Source organism: Pongo pygmaeus, chromosome 16 (assembly GCF_028885625.2).
Source record: "Pongo pygmaeus isolate AG05252 chromosome 16, NHGRI_mPonPyg2-v2.0_pri, whole genome shotgun sequence".
Classification (NCBI taxonomy): Eukaryota; Metazoa; Chordata; class Mammalia; order Primates; family Hominidae; genus Pongo; species Pongo pygmaeus.
The window spans coordinates 37,932,628-37,946,868 of record NC_072389.2 but is presented as its reverse complement, the minus strand read 5'-3'; the positions used below and the strand labels follow the sequence as shown (position 1 = coordinate 37,946,868).

At 40.0% G+C, this 14,241-nt stretch overlaps 1 protein-coding gene across 3 annotated transcripts in view; it reads left to right on the top strand.

Annotated features, from left to right (window-relative positions):
• The window catches only part of FMN1 (formin 1), a 442,344-nt gene that overhangs the window by 288,821 nt on the left and 139,282 nt on the right, over nt 1-14,241 (top strand). For all 3 annotated transcript variants that reach the window (XM_054450470.2, XM_054450471.2, XM_054450472.2), the window contains 4 exons: nt 1,803-1,891; nt 8,389-8,518; nt 10,316-10,462; nt 11,555-11,614. In XM_054450470.2, the coding sequence (XP_054306445.1) occupies nt 1,803-1,891; nt 8,389-8,518; nt 10,316-10,462; nt 11,555-11,614 (426 nt within the window). The remainder of the gene's footprint in view (nt 1-1,802; nt 1,892-8,388; nt 8,519-10,315; nt 10,463-11,554; nt 11,615-14,241) is intronic.

Here is a 14,241-nt window from a genome sequence, read left to right as displayed (position 1 = left end):
GGTAGTAAGGGTTTTGACGTGGCCTGGAAGAGATTAAGGCATAGAAACACAAGCTGGAATGGGAGTGGATGTGAGAAGCACTAGATTCCTAACTCCCACTGTGGTATCTGGGCTAGCAGATCTCATTGCACACTTGCAAGGCAGGGCATCTCAGGTGGACACCACTTACATGCCCTGGAACCCAGTCCTGTCACTTGCTGGCCAAGTGAATGAAGGTAAGCTGCCTACTGAAATGATGGTGTGCACTGGTGTCTACTTCTGAAGAATGGGACTGCTAATACCAGCTTGGATGATTACTCTTAGTCCAAATGAGTTGATGATATTGAATGTGGGAAGGTGTGTAGAATGGTGGGTATGTGTTTTGGATTTAGAGTGAGACAGTCTTAGGTTTGAGGTCCAGCTGTGTCTACCATTGCCTGCTAAGTGACCTTGGGCTAGTTACTTAAACTTCTTAATCCCGTTGTGATCATCAGTATAGTGGGGATTATAGTAGGCTCTGATTTTTTTTTAATGAATTTTTTTTAATATATGTAGCAGTAGCAATGTATTTTGAAAGTCAACAGGACTGTGCACATATAGTGTCTTTTGATTTGGGTTTTAAGTGGACATAACCAGCAGAATTGTCAGGCTCTCTTGAGAAGACAACACAGGAGAGTTGGAATTCCCATGATTGTTCATTGTTTTGGTTCACTGACTGTTAGGCTACAAAAACATAGATTGAACCACATTCTCTTAAGTAATGGTATTTCCCAGGAAGCTGTCTAGGGCCCTATAGTATGCTGTGGTCACTCAGTTCAAAAGATGATTCGTTTCATATTTATGTCCCCTGGGACCTTAAGTTTCTTACAGAAGATTTCCATAGTCTAATAGTCTAGGCTTGGTGGCATCACCGATTCCTTGCTCATTTTCACATCTTTTATATGTATCAGGAGCTACTTAGTACAAGTGGGCGGGAACTTCTCACGTTTCCACTAGTAAAGCTTTCATTAAGAAACCAGAAAATACACAAATACCAGGCCACTTGGGAGCTAATTATGCACTTGAATACTTGGAGGTCAGCAAGGTATAGAGGCAGAAAGAGGGAGTTCCAAGTCTGAAGCTCTTTAACAGTTACTTAGTACAAGCCTGAGTGGAATAATCTGTGAAATGAGGATACAGTGGTTCATGTTAAAGAACTTTGTCAAAGGCAATACCTTCCATATGCTTTGTGGTGTTACCATGAGCTCAGGACTGTGCACATGGTTGCCGCTTGTTAGCTCACAGTAGAGATAAGCTGCATACAACTGAAATAGTTGGATAAATTGAGAAAGTAAGTGACTCAATGCCAAAATAAGTGGTACAGACAATGAGTGCTTACGAAATTTGGAAAAAGGGACGATGTTGACTAGAAATGAAAGAGCTGCGAGTTCATATAATTTAGGGCTGTTCTAAGAGTAAGGAAGCAAATTCTAAGAACAGTATTCCCCCAGCCTCCTTACAGAGGAAGAGACGGGGGATTCAAAAGTAGAGCTCAAATAGCTGTACTTCTGTGTCCAGCTGCATGTACTTGTTAGGTCCATTTGCATTGAATCTCAAACTTGAGCATGCACCAGAATCACCCGGTGGGCTTGCATCCCCCCTACCCCCACCCACACCCCCAGTTCTTGTGTCTAGAGTGGGCCAATAATTTGCATTTCTGACAAGTGACGGGTGATGTTGATGCTGCTGGTCTAGGAACCACACTTTGAGACCCACTGCCATAGCCAGAGTCTCACTGCCCATTTTTTTTTTTTTTTTTGGTTTTGTTTTCTATTTTGATACAGAGAGCCCAAGAGGATGAGCTGGTTAAAATAAGAAAGTATTACGAGACATCCAAAGAAGAAGAACTGAAGCTGCTGGATAAACCTGAGCAGTAAGGATACTTAATGTTTTTCTGTTAGGCCAAAAGGAGAACTGCAATTTCTGTCTTCTTGTCTCCCAGCTCAGAATAACCAAATCTAAATTGTGCAGCCAGCTAAATCACACCACCGTCATTCCTGTGACCTATTGCATGCAGCAGGGTGACCCTGCTGCCGGGAAAAGCAGCGCTGAGATTTGTGCTGTTGCATACAGTGTGTCTCACCCCCCTCCCCCACCCCACGAGACTCCCCTTTCTTTTTCTAGCAACTTGTTAATTCCTCCTAGACTAAACAATTTGACCAAAAGGGTAACTGAGGAAGGAAGAAGGCATTGTTCTGTTTAAGGTTCTCCTGATGAAGTTAAAAAGATGAGATCAGAATCACAGAATTCAAATTTATTTTCCTAAAGGTCATATCCAGTAAGTGCAGCCTGAATGTGCTAGCTTTTCCCCAAACTTCTCCACCTGCTCTGCCCAAATGTGGCTTTTTCTCACCCTCACTCTGTACATGCTTGTTCTTCTCTCCACTCACTATCTATAGCTGCTTGCTCTGTCATTTGTGATGCCGTTCCATAGGCTTTGAAGACCCAGAACTCCGGGGTGTAACTGAGTGACTCTTGGGGTCTCGAAGCCACAGATAAGCTCCTGGGGCTCTGCAGCCCCACGCCCCTGCCCGGCTTTCCAGGGCCTAGGACTCTGTGAGACTGTAAAATGGGTTCAGAGGACACAGGGGCCTCTTTTGCCTGTTGCTACCTTGAATTTTTTTTGTCCAATTCAGGCCAACCCTCTCAAACTAGAGATGAGGCAAGTGTAGAAAATGAAACAGAAATGGAGCGATCAGATCAGGGTTACCAGTCAGCCCTAGAAGCGTCCAAGGTTCTCTGGCTTGCACTGGAGTTCCATGCCTTGTCCCTTGGGTCCTCTAGAAACAGGGGTCCCCAACCCCTGGGCCACAGACCGGTACCGGCCTGTGGCCTGTTAGGAACCAGGCCACACAGCAGGAGGTGAGTGATAGACAAGCCGGCATTACCACCTGAGCTCTGCCTCCTGTCAGATCAGCAGCAGCATCAGATTCTCATAGGAGCACAAACCCTGTTGTGAACTGTGCATGTGAGCGATCCAGGTTGCATGCTCCTTATGAGAATCTAATGATGATCTGTCACTATCTCCCATCACCCCCAGATGGGACCATCTAGTTGCAGGAAAACACGCTCAGGGCTCCCACTAATTCTAGATGATGGTAAGTTGTATAATTATTTCATTATATGTTACAATGTAATAACAATGGAAATAAAGTGCACAATAAATGTAATGTGCTCGAATCATCTTGAAACCATCCCACCTCCAACCCCAACCCCTGGCCTGTGGAAAAATTGTCTTCATCGAAACCGGTCCCTGTGCTAAAAAGGTTGGGCACAGCTGCTCTAGAATACCTCAGTCCCCATGGATGCCTGGACATTTAGACTCAGGAAAACATCTTAAATGACTGGGGATGGGAGTCGGGAAGAGAATTCTGGGTTTACTCAGTTAATGACAAACCTACATGATGGTTCTGGGAACCTTGAATGACTTGCTCTCACATGGAGCATGGTCCAGGATCCCCCCTCAAAGTAGGTTTCTAAAGCCTAGGAATATTGTGAATCAAGTCAAGTGAGGTTCCCTTGCTGTCTTGTTCCACTGACGTGAGATACCTTCCTTACCAATCCCTACCCTCAACTGATCCTATGGTTTATTTCCAAGTCATATTTCCTGTTATAACAAATGAATCCGTCTTACGGTGCTAATGACTGAAAGTAAAGTGATTAATAATGGGCTATTTCAACACTGAAAAGACCATTTGGATATATTGGGGCACAGTGGGCATATCAAGCACTTGGGTAGTGCTGGTTATACCAAGTTACACAGTAATATTCTCCTCTAAGCCTGGAGTTGGCAAACCTTTCCTGTAAAGGACTAGATAGTAAGTATTTTAGGCTTTGTGGCTTATGGGATGTTACAAATATTCAAGTCAGCCATTGCTGTGCCAAAGCAACCACAGGCAATATATAAACAAATGGGTATCGCTGTGGCCCAATGACATTTTACTTATGAACACTGAAATTTGAATTTCATGTTATTTTTACATGTCATAAAATGTTGTCCTTCTGTTGACTCTTTTTTCAACAATTTAGGAATGTAAACATCGTTCTTTTAATTCATGGGCCATACAAAAACAAGTGGTGGCCTGGTTTTGGCCCGTGGGCTGTAATTTGCCAACCCCTTAACCACCGAGCAGCCCTTGCTCTAAGCTATGGGAATGGCTGATCTGGTGAAATAAACAGGCAGGCAGAGATCATGCGTTTCTGCTACTGTCCTAATTATTGTTCTAATTGCCGGGACTTAGATAATGGTAGCAGGTAATTAACACACAACTTATTCTTGTTTTCTCTACTGATGATCTAGATAGAAAAGCATTTTTAATGTTTATAAATGGTCATTGTAATGGCTTCGTGAACACACAAACCCAGCAAAAAGGACTGTCATGCTGTGCTGGTGAGGTGACGTGCCTGGGCTCAGTTGCGGGAGGGTGAGGCACGGATAGGTGGGGGCCTTCAGACCTGGGTGCATTTCACCTTTGCTACCAACCTCCTGCACAAACCAGCATTTGTTTGATTTATGCCACTCTGATTCTCTGGCAACTGATTTGCCATTAACTCCAAGTGAGTCGACTATAAGCATGTTTTACATACTGGAAAATATGAATCATTTATAGTTTTAACGTTGCAGTTTCCTAAGAGTCCTGCGGTGCCCAGTCCTATAAATCAGAGCATGGAGAGGCTGGCCTCATCACTCACCTCATCAACTCTCTTACACTCCGGTGCCAGATTTAGAAAGCCATTGCCCACAGAGGTGTCATCTGCTTGGGACCAGGCTGTCTGAGAACCACTCTCTCTAGGGATGGCCCTTGACTCTTATGCTGCCAGGTAATGGTTGTGAGGTGAGGCTCTAGTGGGTTTGATTAGGCCTGGTACACGCTCCTCATGGCCTAGGGTGAGAACACTATACACAGTCGATTGTGATGTTTCATGAAGGTCCACAGCTGCCTTGGGACCCCCACACGGTAGACTCTGCTAGTGTACTCCTACATTGAAGAATGCAGGTTGCAACATTCAGTTATGCTATGTGTATCGCCTGTGTGCACATACACCTTAGGTGATACCATTCAGAAATTTAGGGATAATAAATCAAATGTTAGTCTCTTAAAAACAGTGAGCCACATTGCATCATTCCACCCGTCAGCTGAGTTGCTGCTGTAGATGTGTAACTCAAATAATGTGAGACACAGAACATCTTTCATATATTAGAAGCTGAAGTTGCAGTCCTTCCTAGAAATATTGGCCTACATTGGAGAAAGAAGGGAAGGATCCAGTCCCTCATTCGTGGCTTCTTTTGGGAATATTTAGTCTTCTTTCTTACTTGAACCTAGAATGTAAAGTTAGACTAGCCCAAAAGGAACTCAATCCATAAATATTCATAAGTACCAAGGCCCAGTGTCCAAGATCCCGTACTTGGGAATATTTAAGAGAGTTACTGTGTTTGCTCTTGTGGGTAGAGGATAAAACAGTAATGGGGCAGGGCAGGGGAAGAGAAGATATTTATCAGATGCTTGCTTCACAGCCTTCAAAGTAACCCATACCTCTGGTACCTTAGCAGATAAATAAGAGAGGCGCTATGGTGTTCCTTGCATGGCTGTTTTTGGATGGCAAGGGTCATAAAACCCTATTTTTTTCCTCCAAATTTGCTTCTTTATTATTTTGTATTTTCACTATACCAGATATCCAAGCCAAAACTGCAAAGTCATCCTGGACTCTTCACAACATCTCTTAGGAGTAGATTACTCTGGGTCTTGTTGCCTTAGTAGCTTCCTCATCCATTTGCCCCTCTCCATTCACACTGCAAGCCCCTCTTACCTTTCCTCTTAGAAGACTACAGATGTGGTGTAGGAGGTCTCCCAGCCTCAAATTTCCTATCCCATCCAATCAGCTGAGCTGCTGCCGTGGAGATTTTGTACAACAAAAAGCAGAAACTGTCACTTTCCTGTTTAAAACCCTTCATTCGTTCAGAAGTTTAAACCCTGTATTTGAGAATACAGAACACAATTTTAGAATCTGCCTTCTACTCACCTCCCCCACAGATACCATTCAGCCTATCTGAGCTCTCCCGGCAGTTTCTCACATGTTGTGTGTGAGCATCACAGGGCTCTGGGGGCCCTAGCTGACAGTGTTCCCCCCCATGACACTTGAGTGTCCTGCATTTGCTTTCCTAGCTCCTCTTCTGGATCCGTCACCAAGAGCACTCATTCACACTCCACAGTAATTGTTGATTTACTTCTCGGATTATCAAGACGGGATTGTAAGTTAAGCTCTGTTCTCAGATCTTAGCATGGTCCCTGACACACTATAAATGCCTCATACATTCCTAAAGGACAGACTGACATTCTTGGTGACTGATCTTCTAGTATTAATTTTCCATTCTTTCCAAAAGTAATGTAAAATTACTTTTACATTACTTTTCTCCCCCTTCCAAACTTACAAATCTTTTCTCCCCCTTCCAAACTTAGAAATCTTTTCTCCCCCTTCCAACTCTTTGTATGGGTTGCAGACCCTTCTGCTTAAAGAGGACATTGGAACATTTAAGATTCTTTAAGAGCTTTTCCAGTGCAAGCCCTAACCCCCAGTAAGGCTTTAATCCTAGAGAGCCTTGCAATTCTATCTTACCCTTTCTTGCGTAACATACATTGATAAGACTATGGTCTTGCCTCCTCATATTGGTCCTATGCTTCCTCTTTTGAGATTAGTTATAGGTAACTATTCATTCAGCATGTTCTGCTTTTCATCTAAGTCCTTTTTGGTGAGCCAAGGCATTGATCTGTATCTTTTCCCAGATGGTGTCTGTAACTGCTTCGCTCACTGTGATAGGAAGTGTACATGCTCTGGGAACTTGGGTCCTGAACGACGCCTCATGGTCACATTTAGAAGGGGAGAAATGCAGGGCCCTTCTTTCAAAATAGCTCAGCATCTGAATAAATACGTCTTCCCCAGACTCATTACAGGATCAAATGCTGTCGGTCTTGTGAGCTTTTTGCTTCTTATATATTTGTAAAGACTGATGATACCCCTGATTTCAGTCATGATAAATGAATAAATTGTTTAATATTCATTAAGAAGTAATTTACACAGAGTTTAACTTTTTCATCTTGTCCTGATGCAGAATTCCTATGAACTTCTACTTTTATACTTCATCATATAATTTTCATAGTAATGGGTTATTGAACTTTAAAACAAGATTGTGTTTTCTGTTATGGATATTCCTTGCTTTCATTAAATGTCATCTAAAAAAAAGATTGTGGATTATGACCTAGTTGTGGAATAAATACAAAATCAATTGATGTTAGAAATTGATTAAAACCCAAATTTCCCTAAAGGTAGAGGCGGCACAGGGTGTATAAGCAAAGAAAATATCTTTCAATATAGAAAGAAGTAGGCTCCAGCTTTGTTCCTATGTAAAACCATTTTGGTGAGAGATGGCAAAATTCCTTGGTAATGACGTTATGAGTTGACCAAGACTTTCAGAAATATCAGTTAATCATCATCTCAACTCCAAAATGAAGTAAATGGCTGTTAGTAGATTTTCTCATTTTCTGAATTCATGTCCAACTGTTTCCACCCATTTTCATTTATACCCCTTCCTCTGGTGGTTGGCCTGGAGAATATGTCACTCTTCCAACTTAGTTTTGCAAAGGGAAGCAGTGCCCAACCGCTCAGACAGTGAGCTACTGTGTGTAGGTCAGTACTCACCTTTAGCTTTTAAGATCTGTCTTGCCACATTTTTAAGGAAACTTTAGGTTGTCTACTTAATGAGTGCCTGCTTTGTTCTAAATACTGAGTTGTAAACTATGTCTGTATGTGTAAGTTAATGTGAAAAAGTAAACAAATACCTGGAGAATGTGATCATTATAGACCATTATGTAACTCACTGAGCAAAAATAGTAGCAATATCACTTGAATAAGAGATTTTTTTTAAATCACTTGTCTGTAGACATTTGCCTCAAGTCTTCAGTTTGCTTAGCCTGTATAAATACACCTTTAGAGAATGCTGCATTACGAGGGAGTTTATTGCATAATTTTTCTCGTGTGTTAAAGACTGGGGCTTTCCATTTGGGTTTAGTGTCTTGTTTGGTCAGCAGGAGATAGATAACTTGTTTAGTATACTTGTGTTAACTTTCTATTCCCGAAGGAATTTCTATACCATACATTTATTCATCATGCTAGAACCCCTTTAAAAAACAGCCCCGTTGTCAACAATGGAAACCATGCCCTTGGAATTCCTTGAGTCTACCTATGTGACAAATTAAAATTGTTAAGTTGAGATTGTTAGGTAAGGAATGTTCCCAAAGTGGGTCTTTTTCAGCTGTCTTTTTATTCTTCTTGTGATTATATATGAAGGTAGATGACACATTTTCTTTTTTACAGATTTTTACATGAGTTAGCCCAGATTCCTAATTTTGCTGAACGTGCCCAGTGCATAATCTTCAGATCTGTCTTTGCTGAGGGTATCACCTCCTTGCACAGGAAGGTAGAGATCATCACACGAGCTTCTAAGGTATGTTTACTGTCTAATTTAAAAGATAGCCTTGCTCTGAAGAGTAAAGGAGAAAGTGGGAGAGACCACTTTAGTGCCATTATAGAAACATTTTTGGACTCAGGTTTTATGTTTTTCTAAGTGTAAATTTGATGATTATCTTGCCTCTGTGTGTGTGTGTGTGTGTATGAGAGAGAGGGAGAGAAAAGGAGATGCAGATGGATGAAGAGGGAGAAGGAGGGAAAAAAAATGACACTTTTACAGATTCCTTCTAAAAAAATTCTGAATATCTTCCAAAGTACATACTGGCCACTAAAAACCAATCTAAATAGCATGGTCTGTTTCTTATTTTACAATTTGGACTGCAGAAGAGATTTTGCTTGAGATCCATGCATTTGATCATCTGAAATGTGTCAACCTAATAAGAGGATTCTAGAGACTTGATAAGTGAAATAAATGACTGACAATGAGTCATTAGCAAATAAATATTTGTTGGCTTTACTACACTGGTGTTCATTATAAGGTTAAATTCTAGCACCTGGCTTTTTCTAACAGTTGACCCTTGCTCTTAGGGACACATTATTCTTCTCCACAAATACTGTAGTACTTTGTTCCTTATTTGGAGACATGATTTTCTTTTCTCTGAGATATGAGATATTTCAGTAGAGAATAAATATTACTGAAATATAATTATACACGCACTAATAATACCTGAAAGGCAGGAGCAGAAAAAGAAGTCTGCCTGGAGCTGAATTTTTTTTCTTTCTTTCTTTCTTTTTTTTTTTTTTGAGACGGAGTGGTCATTCTTCTTGCCCAGGCTGGAGTGCAGTGGCATGATCTCGGCTCATTGCAACCTCTGCCTCAAGGGCTCAAGTGATTCTCCTGCCTCAGCCTCCCAGGTAGCTGGGATTACAGGTGCCTGCCATCATGCCCAAATGGTTTATGTATTTTTAGTAGAGACGGGGTTTTACCATGTTGGCCAGGCTGGTCTTGAACTCCAGACCTCAGGCAATCAGCCTGCCTCGGCCTCCCAAAGTGCTGGGATTACAGGCATGAGCCATCGTGCCCAGCCATTACTTTTTTTACCCTGAAATAAAGGGGGATAAAATGTGAGTTAAGACCATAAAGAAAAAAAGTTTCAATTGGAAAATTGTACTTGAAGTAAAAAATAAATAAAAGGACAAACAAATGAGACAGGGAGCCAAAGAAAATCCTAAGCAGCTTGAAATTGTAAAAGTTAATAGACATACAACAAGCACTTAATAAAGGTAAGTTTAATAAATTTATTAAAGGTGGCCTACAGCCTTAAAATGCATTATTGTAGTTTAGCTCTGAAAATTATATCCGGGGATAAAGAAGAACATACTTCTTCTGTATCTGCTCTGCATTTAACTGTATTGGTTATCTAGATAAATAGTCCTGAAATACATCCTCAAAAAGTAAACCCCTTTCTACCTAGAAGTCATCAAAGGTTAAGCCTTACTATATATACCAACTCCCTTTTTACAATTTCTACTTTAAAATAAGTATTAAATTAAATTGGCTCAAATGAAAATATAAAACCAATAGTTAATCCGCATGTATTAAAACATGCACTGTTTATAATTAATTTGTTGAGTGGGTAGAAAATAATGGCTGTTAATGTATTGTAAAGACACTCATGGCTTAGTAAAGTGTGTTTTTCATTTCAGCAACTGTTAATTCTGTTGGTACCAAGCCTCCCGACAGCCTATTGAGTACACAGTAGATATTTGTTATTGAATGAACATCGTTACATTTGGAGTTCAGCTCCGTAATAATTGGTGTTTGCCATCACAGGGCTTGCTGCACATGAAGAGTGTGAAGGATATTTTAGCTCTCATCTTGGCTTTTGGAAATTATATGAACGGAGGAAATAGGACTCGGGGACAAGCCGATGGATATAGCTTAGAAATTCTGCCCAAACTCAAGGATGTCAAAAGTCGGGTATTTATTTTTCATTATAAGTTTCCATGATCTGCCATTATTTTCTTTCTTTACCTTTAATTTTAAAAAACTTATTCCAGATTGTTCCATTTACCTGTATCCTCCCCTTAACAACAATCATTTATATTAGAGCATGCATTTTTTTCTTTACTTTCTTTTCACTTTTGAATACAGAGTTTTTTGGTTTTTTTTTTTTTTCCACGTTAGACCTTATTTTCAATTACTCAATTCCCATCTTCGTGTGCACTGACATACACAATTAGATATTGAACTTCTACTCAGTGAGAGAACAAAACAGATAGCGTACAGTACCAGGATCCTGCAAAGGCTGGAGGCTGTTTGAGTTTTGTGTTGGCTACTAGTAGTTTACTCATTCCTGAATGGCAGAGCAATGTTGAATCACCAATTTTTTGCCACAACAATTGGGCTGGGGTCTACTGTCAAGCCCTCTGAGCCTGATTATCACTTGGCTCCACACCCCTGTGGAGCTACCTCTTTAGAAACAACCAGCCCATATCTAGGCATCCCATGGGGGGCAGGGGGGTGCAGGGAGGGGAAACACACAGGCAAATTAGAATTAGACCCCAGTGAACAGGACACAAAGGCTGCCTTGTGGGAGGGCCTGCTCCCCACTGGCCTCCCGGGGTCATAAAGTGGCGTGGTGCTCCTTTTAAGCTGGTCTGGATTGTTTTTCACACCATTAAGAACACACATTTTTTGAAAGATGGGAAGGGAGGGTGCTTTTCTGTTCTAGGCCCTGGTTCTCTTTAGCACTCCCTGCCCCCTCCTGTCTTGGCTTTATGCCAGAAAATACAAGGACACAATTTTTTTGTTTGTTTTAGCCATTATTTCAGAAGTTTTATGGATTATTTGTTTGTTTTTCCCCACAAAGGATAGTACGGTGTCATTTCTTTATGTAGCCAGCATAATAAATGGATGGGATAAAGCAGAGGAAGGAAAACCTTGCCAGCATCGAAGAGAAAGCCAGTTTTCACAGATTAGAAGTTTCTCAACTGAGATTTCATCTCTCAACCATGTAACATGACAGTCTCATGGGAATGATTTTCATGTACATTTCTCTTTTAAACCTAGGATAATGGAATTAATCTGGTGGACTACGTTGTTAAGTATTACCTGCGTTACTATGATCAGGTAAGAAATGGCATTACGTGGAAAAGTTCCACCTCTTACCATTGTTGGCATTCATAAGTTGGATGATGGATAGATGGATGGATGAATTGCAAGCCCAACATAGAATATGAGAGCTCTCCAGCGTGGTTTACAGATGAGCACACTGAAACCAAGAGAGTTTAGTTGACTTATGAAGAGAAGCATTATTCAGTGGTGTAAATCTACTGAGTCTCAATCGACTATAACACAGCTTCAGAGAGATCCCTAGCTGCCTCAGTGCTTTATGGCCAGATTGTGAGGTTCTCTGTGAAATCTAGATCCACTCAGTAATTGGTTACAATTGAAACTGTATTCTGATGATGCAGAGCAAAATTTAGGAAAGTAAGACTCAGTAATACCCAATATTTTATCAGTAATGAATCTATGAACAGGCTGAAGATGTAGAATTTGAAAAATCTATCTTTTCTGCTTAGAGGGCATTTGCAATTAGAAATAAACATTTCTGTGTGAGTCCATCTGAGCAGAATTTTCTGTTTTATTCCTTGTTGTTAAATTGAGAACAAGGAGTTGTAATTTTGAGAAGAAAGAGGTATTGTTGTAAGATGTTAAGAAATACAGCGATCAATATGAATAGTAAAAGTCTCAAAGTAAATGCTGTCGGGACTTCTGCTTAACCATCCATGTAAGCAGAATTGTTCCTAAGCATCGAGGGAAGAATAGTAAAGATCCCAGGGCCTTTCAGTAGGCCTGCAGTTTCATCCAGAAGACAAGTGAGGCACTGATGAACTCCATAATACTTTCCTCTACCCTCCTGGTGGGCTTATCTAACTATTTTCAATATACCTACAGCCAGGCTCATCATTTCCTCACCCCCCAAACTTTTCCTTGATTTCTGTTAAGAATATCGTAATTTTTGATAGTTTTTGGCTATTAAGGCATGAAACCTTGTCCTTCTCTGGCTACTCTCTGTCCTTCCACTGAGTTGTTTCTGATGTCCTTCCCTGTTTTGTTTTGTTTTGTTTTGTTTTCCAGCCAACCTCAGCTTACCCAGGTTTTAAGATCACTCATCTGGAGAATTTCAGTTGCTTTCCAGCTCAGCTCTCTATCTTGAGGTTCTACCACTCTAAGCCATCCCACACCCTCTTTACACAGCTCTGATCATATTGCTTTTCTACTCAAAACAGAAGTGGCTCCCCATTTTCAAGTGAATTAGGACTCTACCAATTTAATTCCAATCTTTTACAACCTTGCTTTTATTACTTTTCCTCTACACATATTCTGTGATCCAACTCAAGACCTGATGTTTTCCACACACACCCTGTGCTTTCTTACTAATGTGTTTTTAAATTCTGATGTTCTCCCTAACTGAAAGTATCTTTGTCTCTAGCCTTTTTATAAAACTTCCCTTTTTTCTCATTACTTCTCTCTGGAAATAATAAATTTAAAGATTTTTTGGGAAAAAAATCTCCCAGTAACATTACCAATATATGTGTTACAGATTTAACCAGAAAAGTACAGACCTTTGTGAATAAATTCATGTAATTTTACTGAAAGTCATAAAAATTTAAAAACATAGAGTGAAGAAGAGAAAAACCCAATTTTAAAAAACTGGGTAATGGACTTGAATAGACATTTCTCCAGATAAGACAAACAAATAGCCAACAGGTGCCAGCATCACTAATCACCCAGGGAAATGCAAATCAAAACCACAGTGAGATATCCCATCATGCCTTTTAGGATGGCTGTTAATAAAAACCAAAACCAAAACCCTACCACATAGAAAATAGCAAGTGTTGACAAGGATGTAGAAAAAATGGAACCAGTTAGCACCGTCGGTGGGAATATAAAATGGTGGAGCCACTATGGAAAACAGTAGGGAGTTTCTTCAAAAAATTAAACATAGAACTACCATATGATCAGACAATCTCACTTCTGGGTATTTATCCAAAAGAATTGAAACCATGATCTCAAAGAGACATTTTCCCTCTTATATTCATTGAAACATTGTTCACAATAGCTAATATTTGGAAACAATCTAAATGTCTGTCAATAGATGAATAGGTAAAGAAAATGTGTATATGTACTAGGGAATATTATTCAACCATAAAGAAGAAATAAATTCTGTCATATGCTGCAACATGGGGTCAGCCTTGAAGGTATTATGTTAAGTCAATATAATCCAGTCACAGAAGGGCAAATACTGCATGATTCCACTTAAATGAGTATCTAGAGTAGTCAAACTGAAAGGAACAGACAGTAGAATGATGGAGGAATGGGGAAATGGAGAATTGAGGATATGGAGTTTCAGTCATGTAAGATGAAGAAGTTCTAGAGATCTGTACCACAATATGCTTATGGCTAACAATACTACACTGTACACTTAAAAATTTAAGGGAATAGATATCATGTTATACGGTCTTTTGTTTGTTTGTTTTTTACCACAATAAGGAGTGGCTTATGTCCTCTGTTGGAAGTACCAGTCAAAATTCTAATCAATCTTAGAAGTTTTTACAAAATAATTTTAAATACTATATATAAAAATAATTAGACAAAAATTTGACCAGGATTTAAAAATGAAGGGAGAATCATTCATTTATATATTCTGATATATTATAGAGCTATAATAATTAAAAGTGTAGAATGATAGA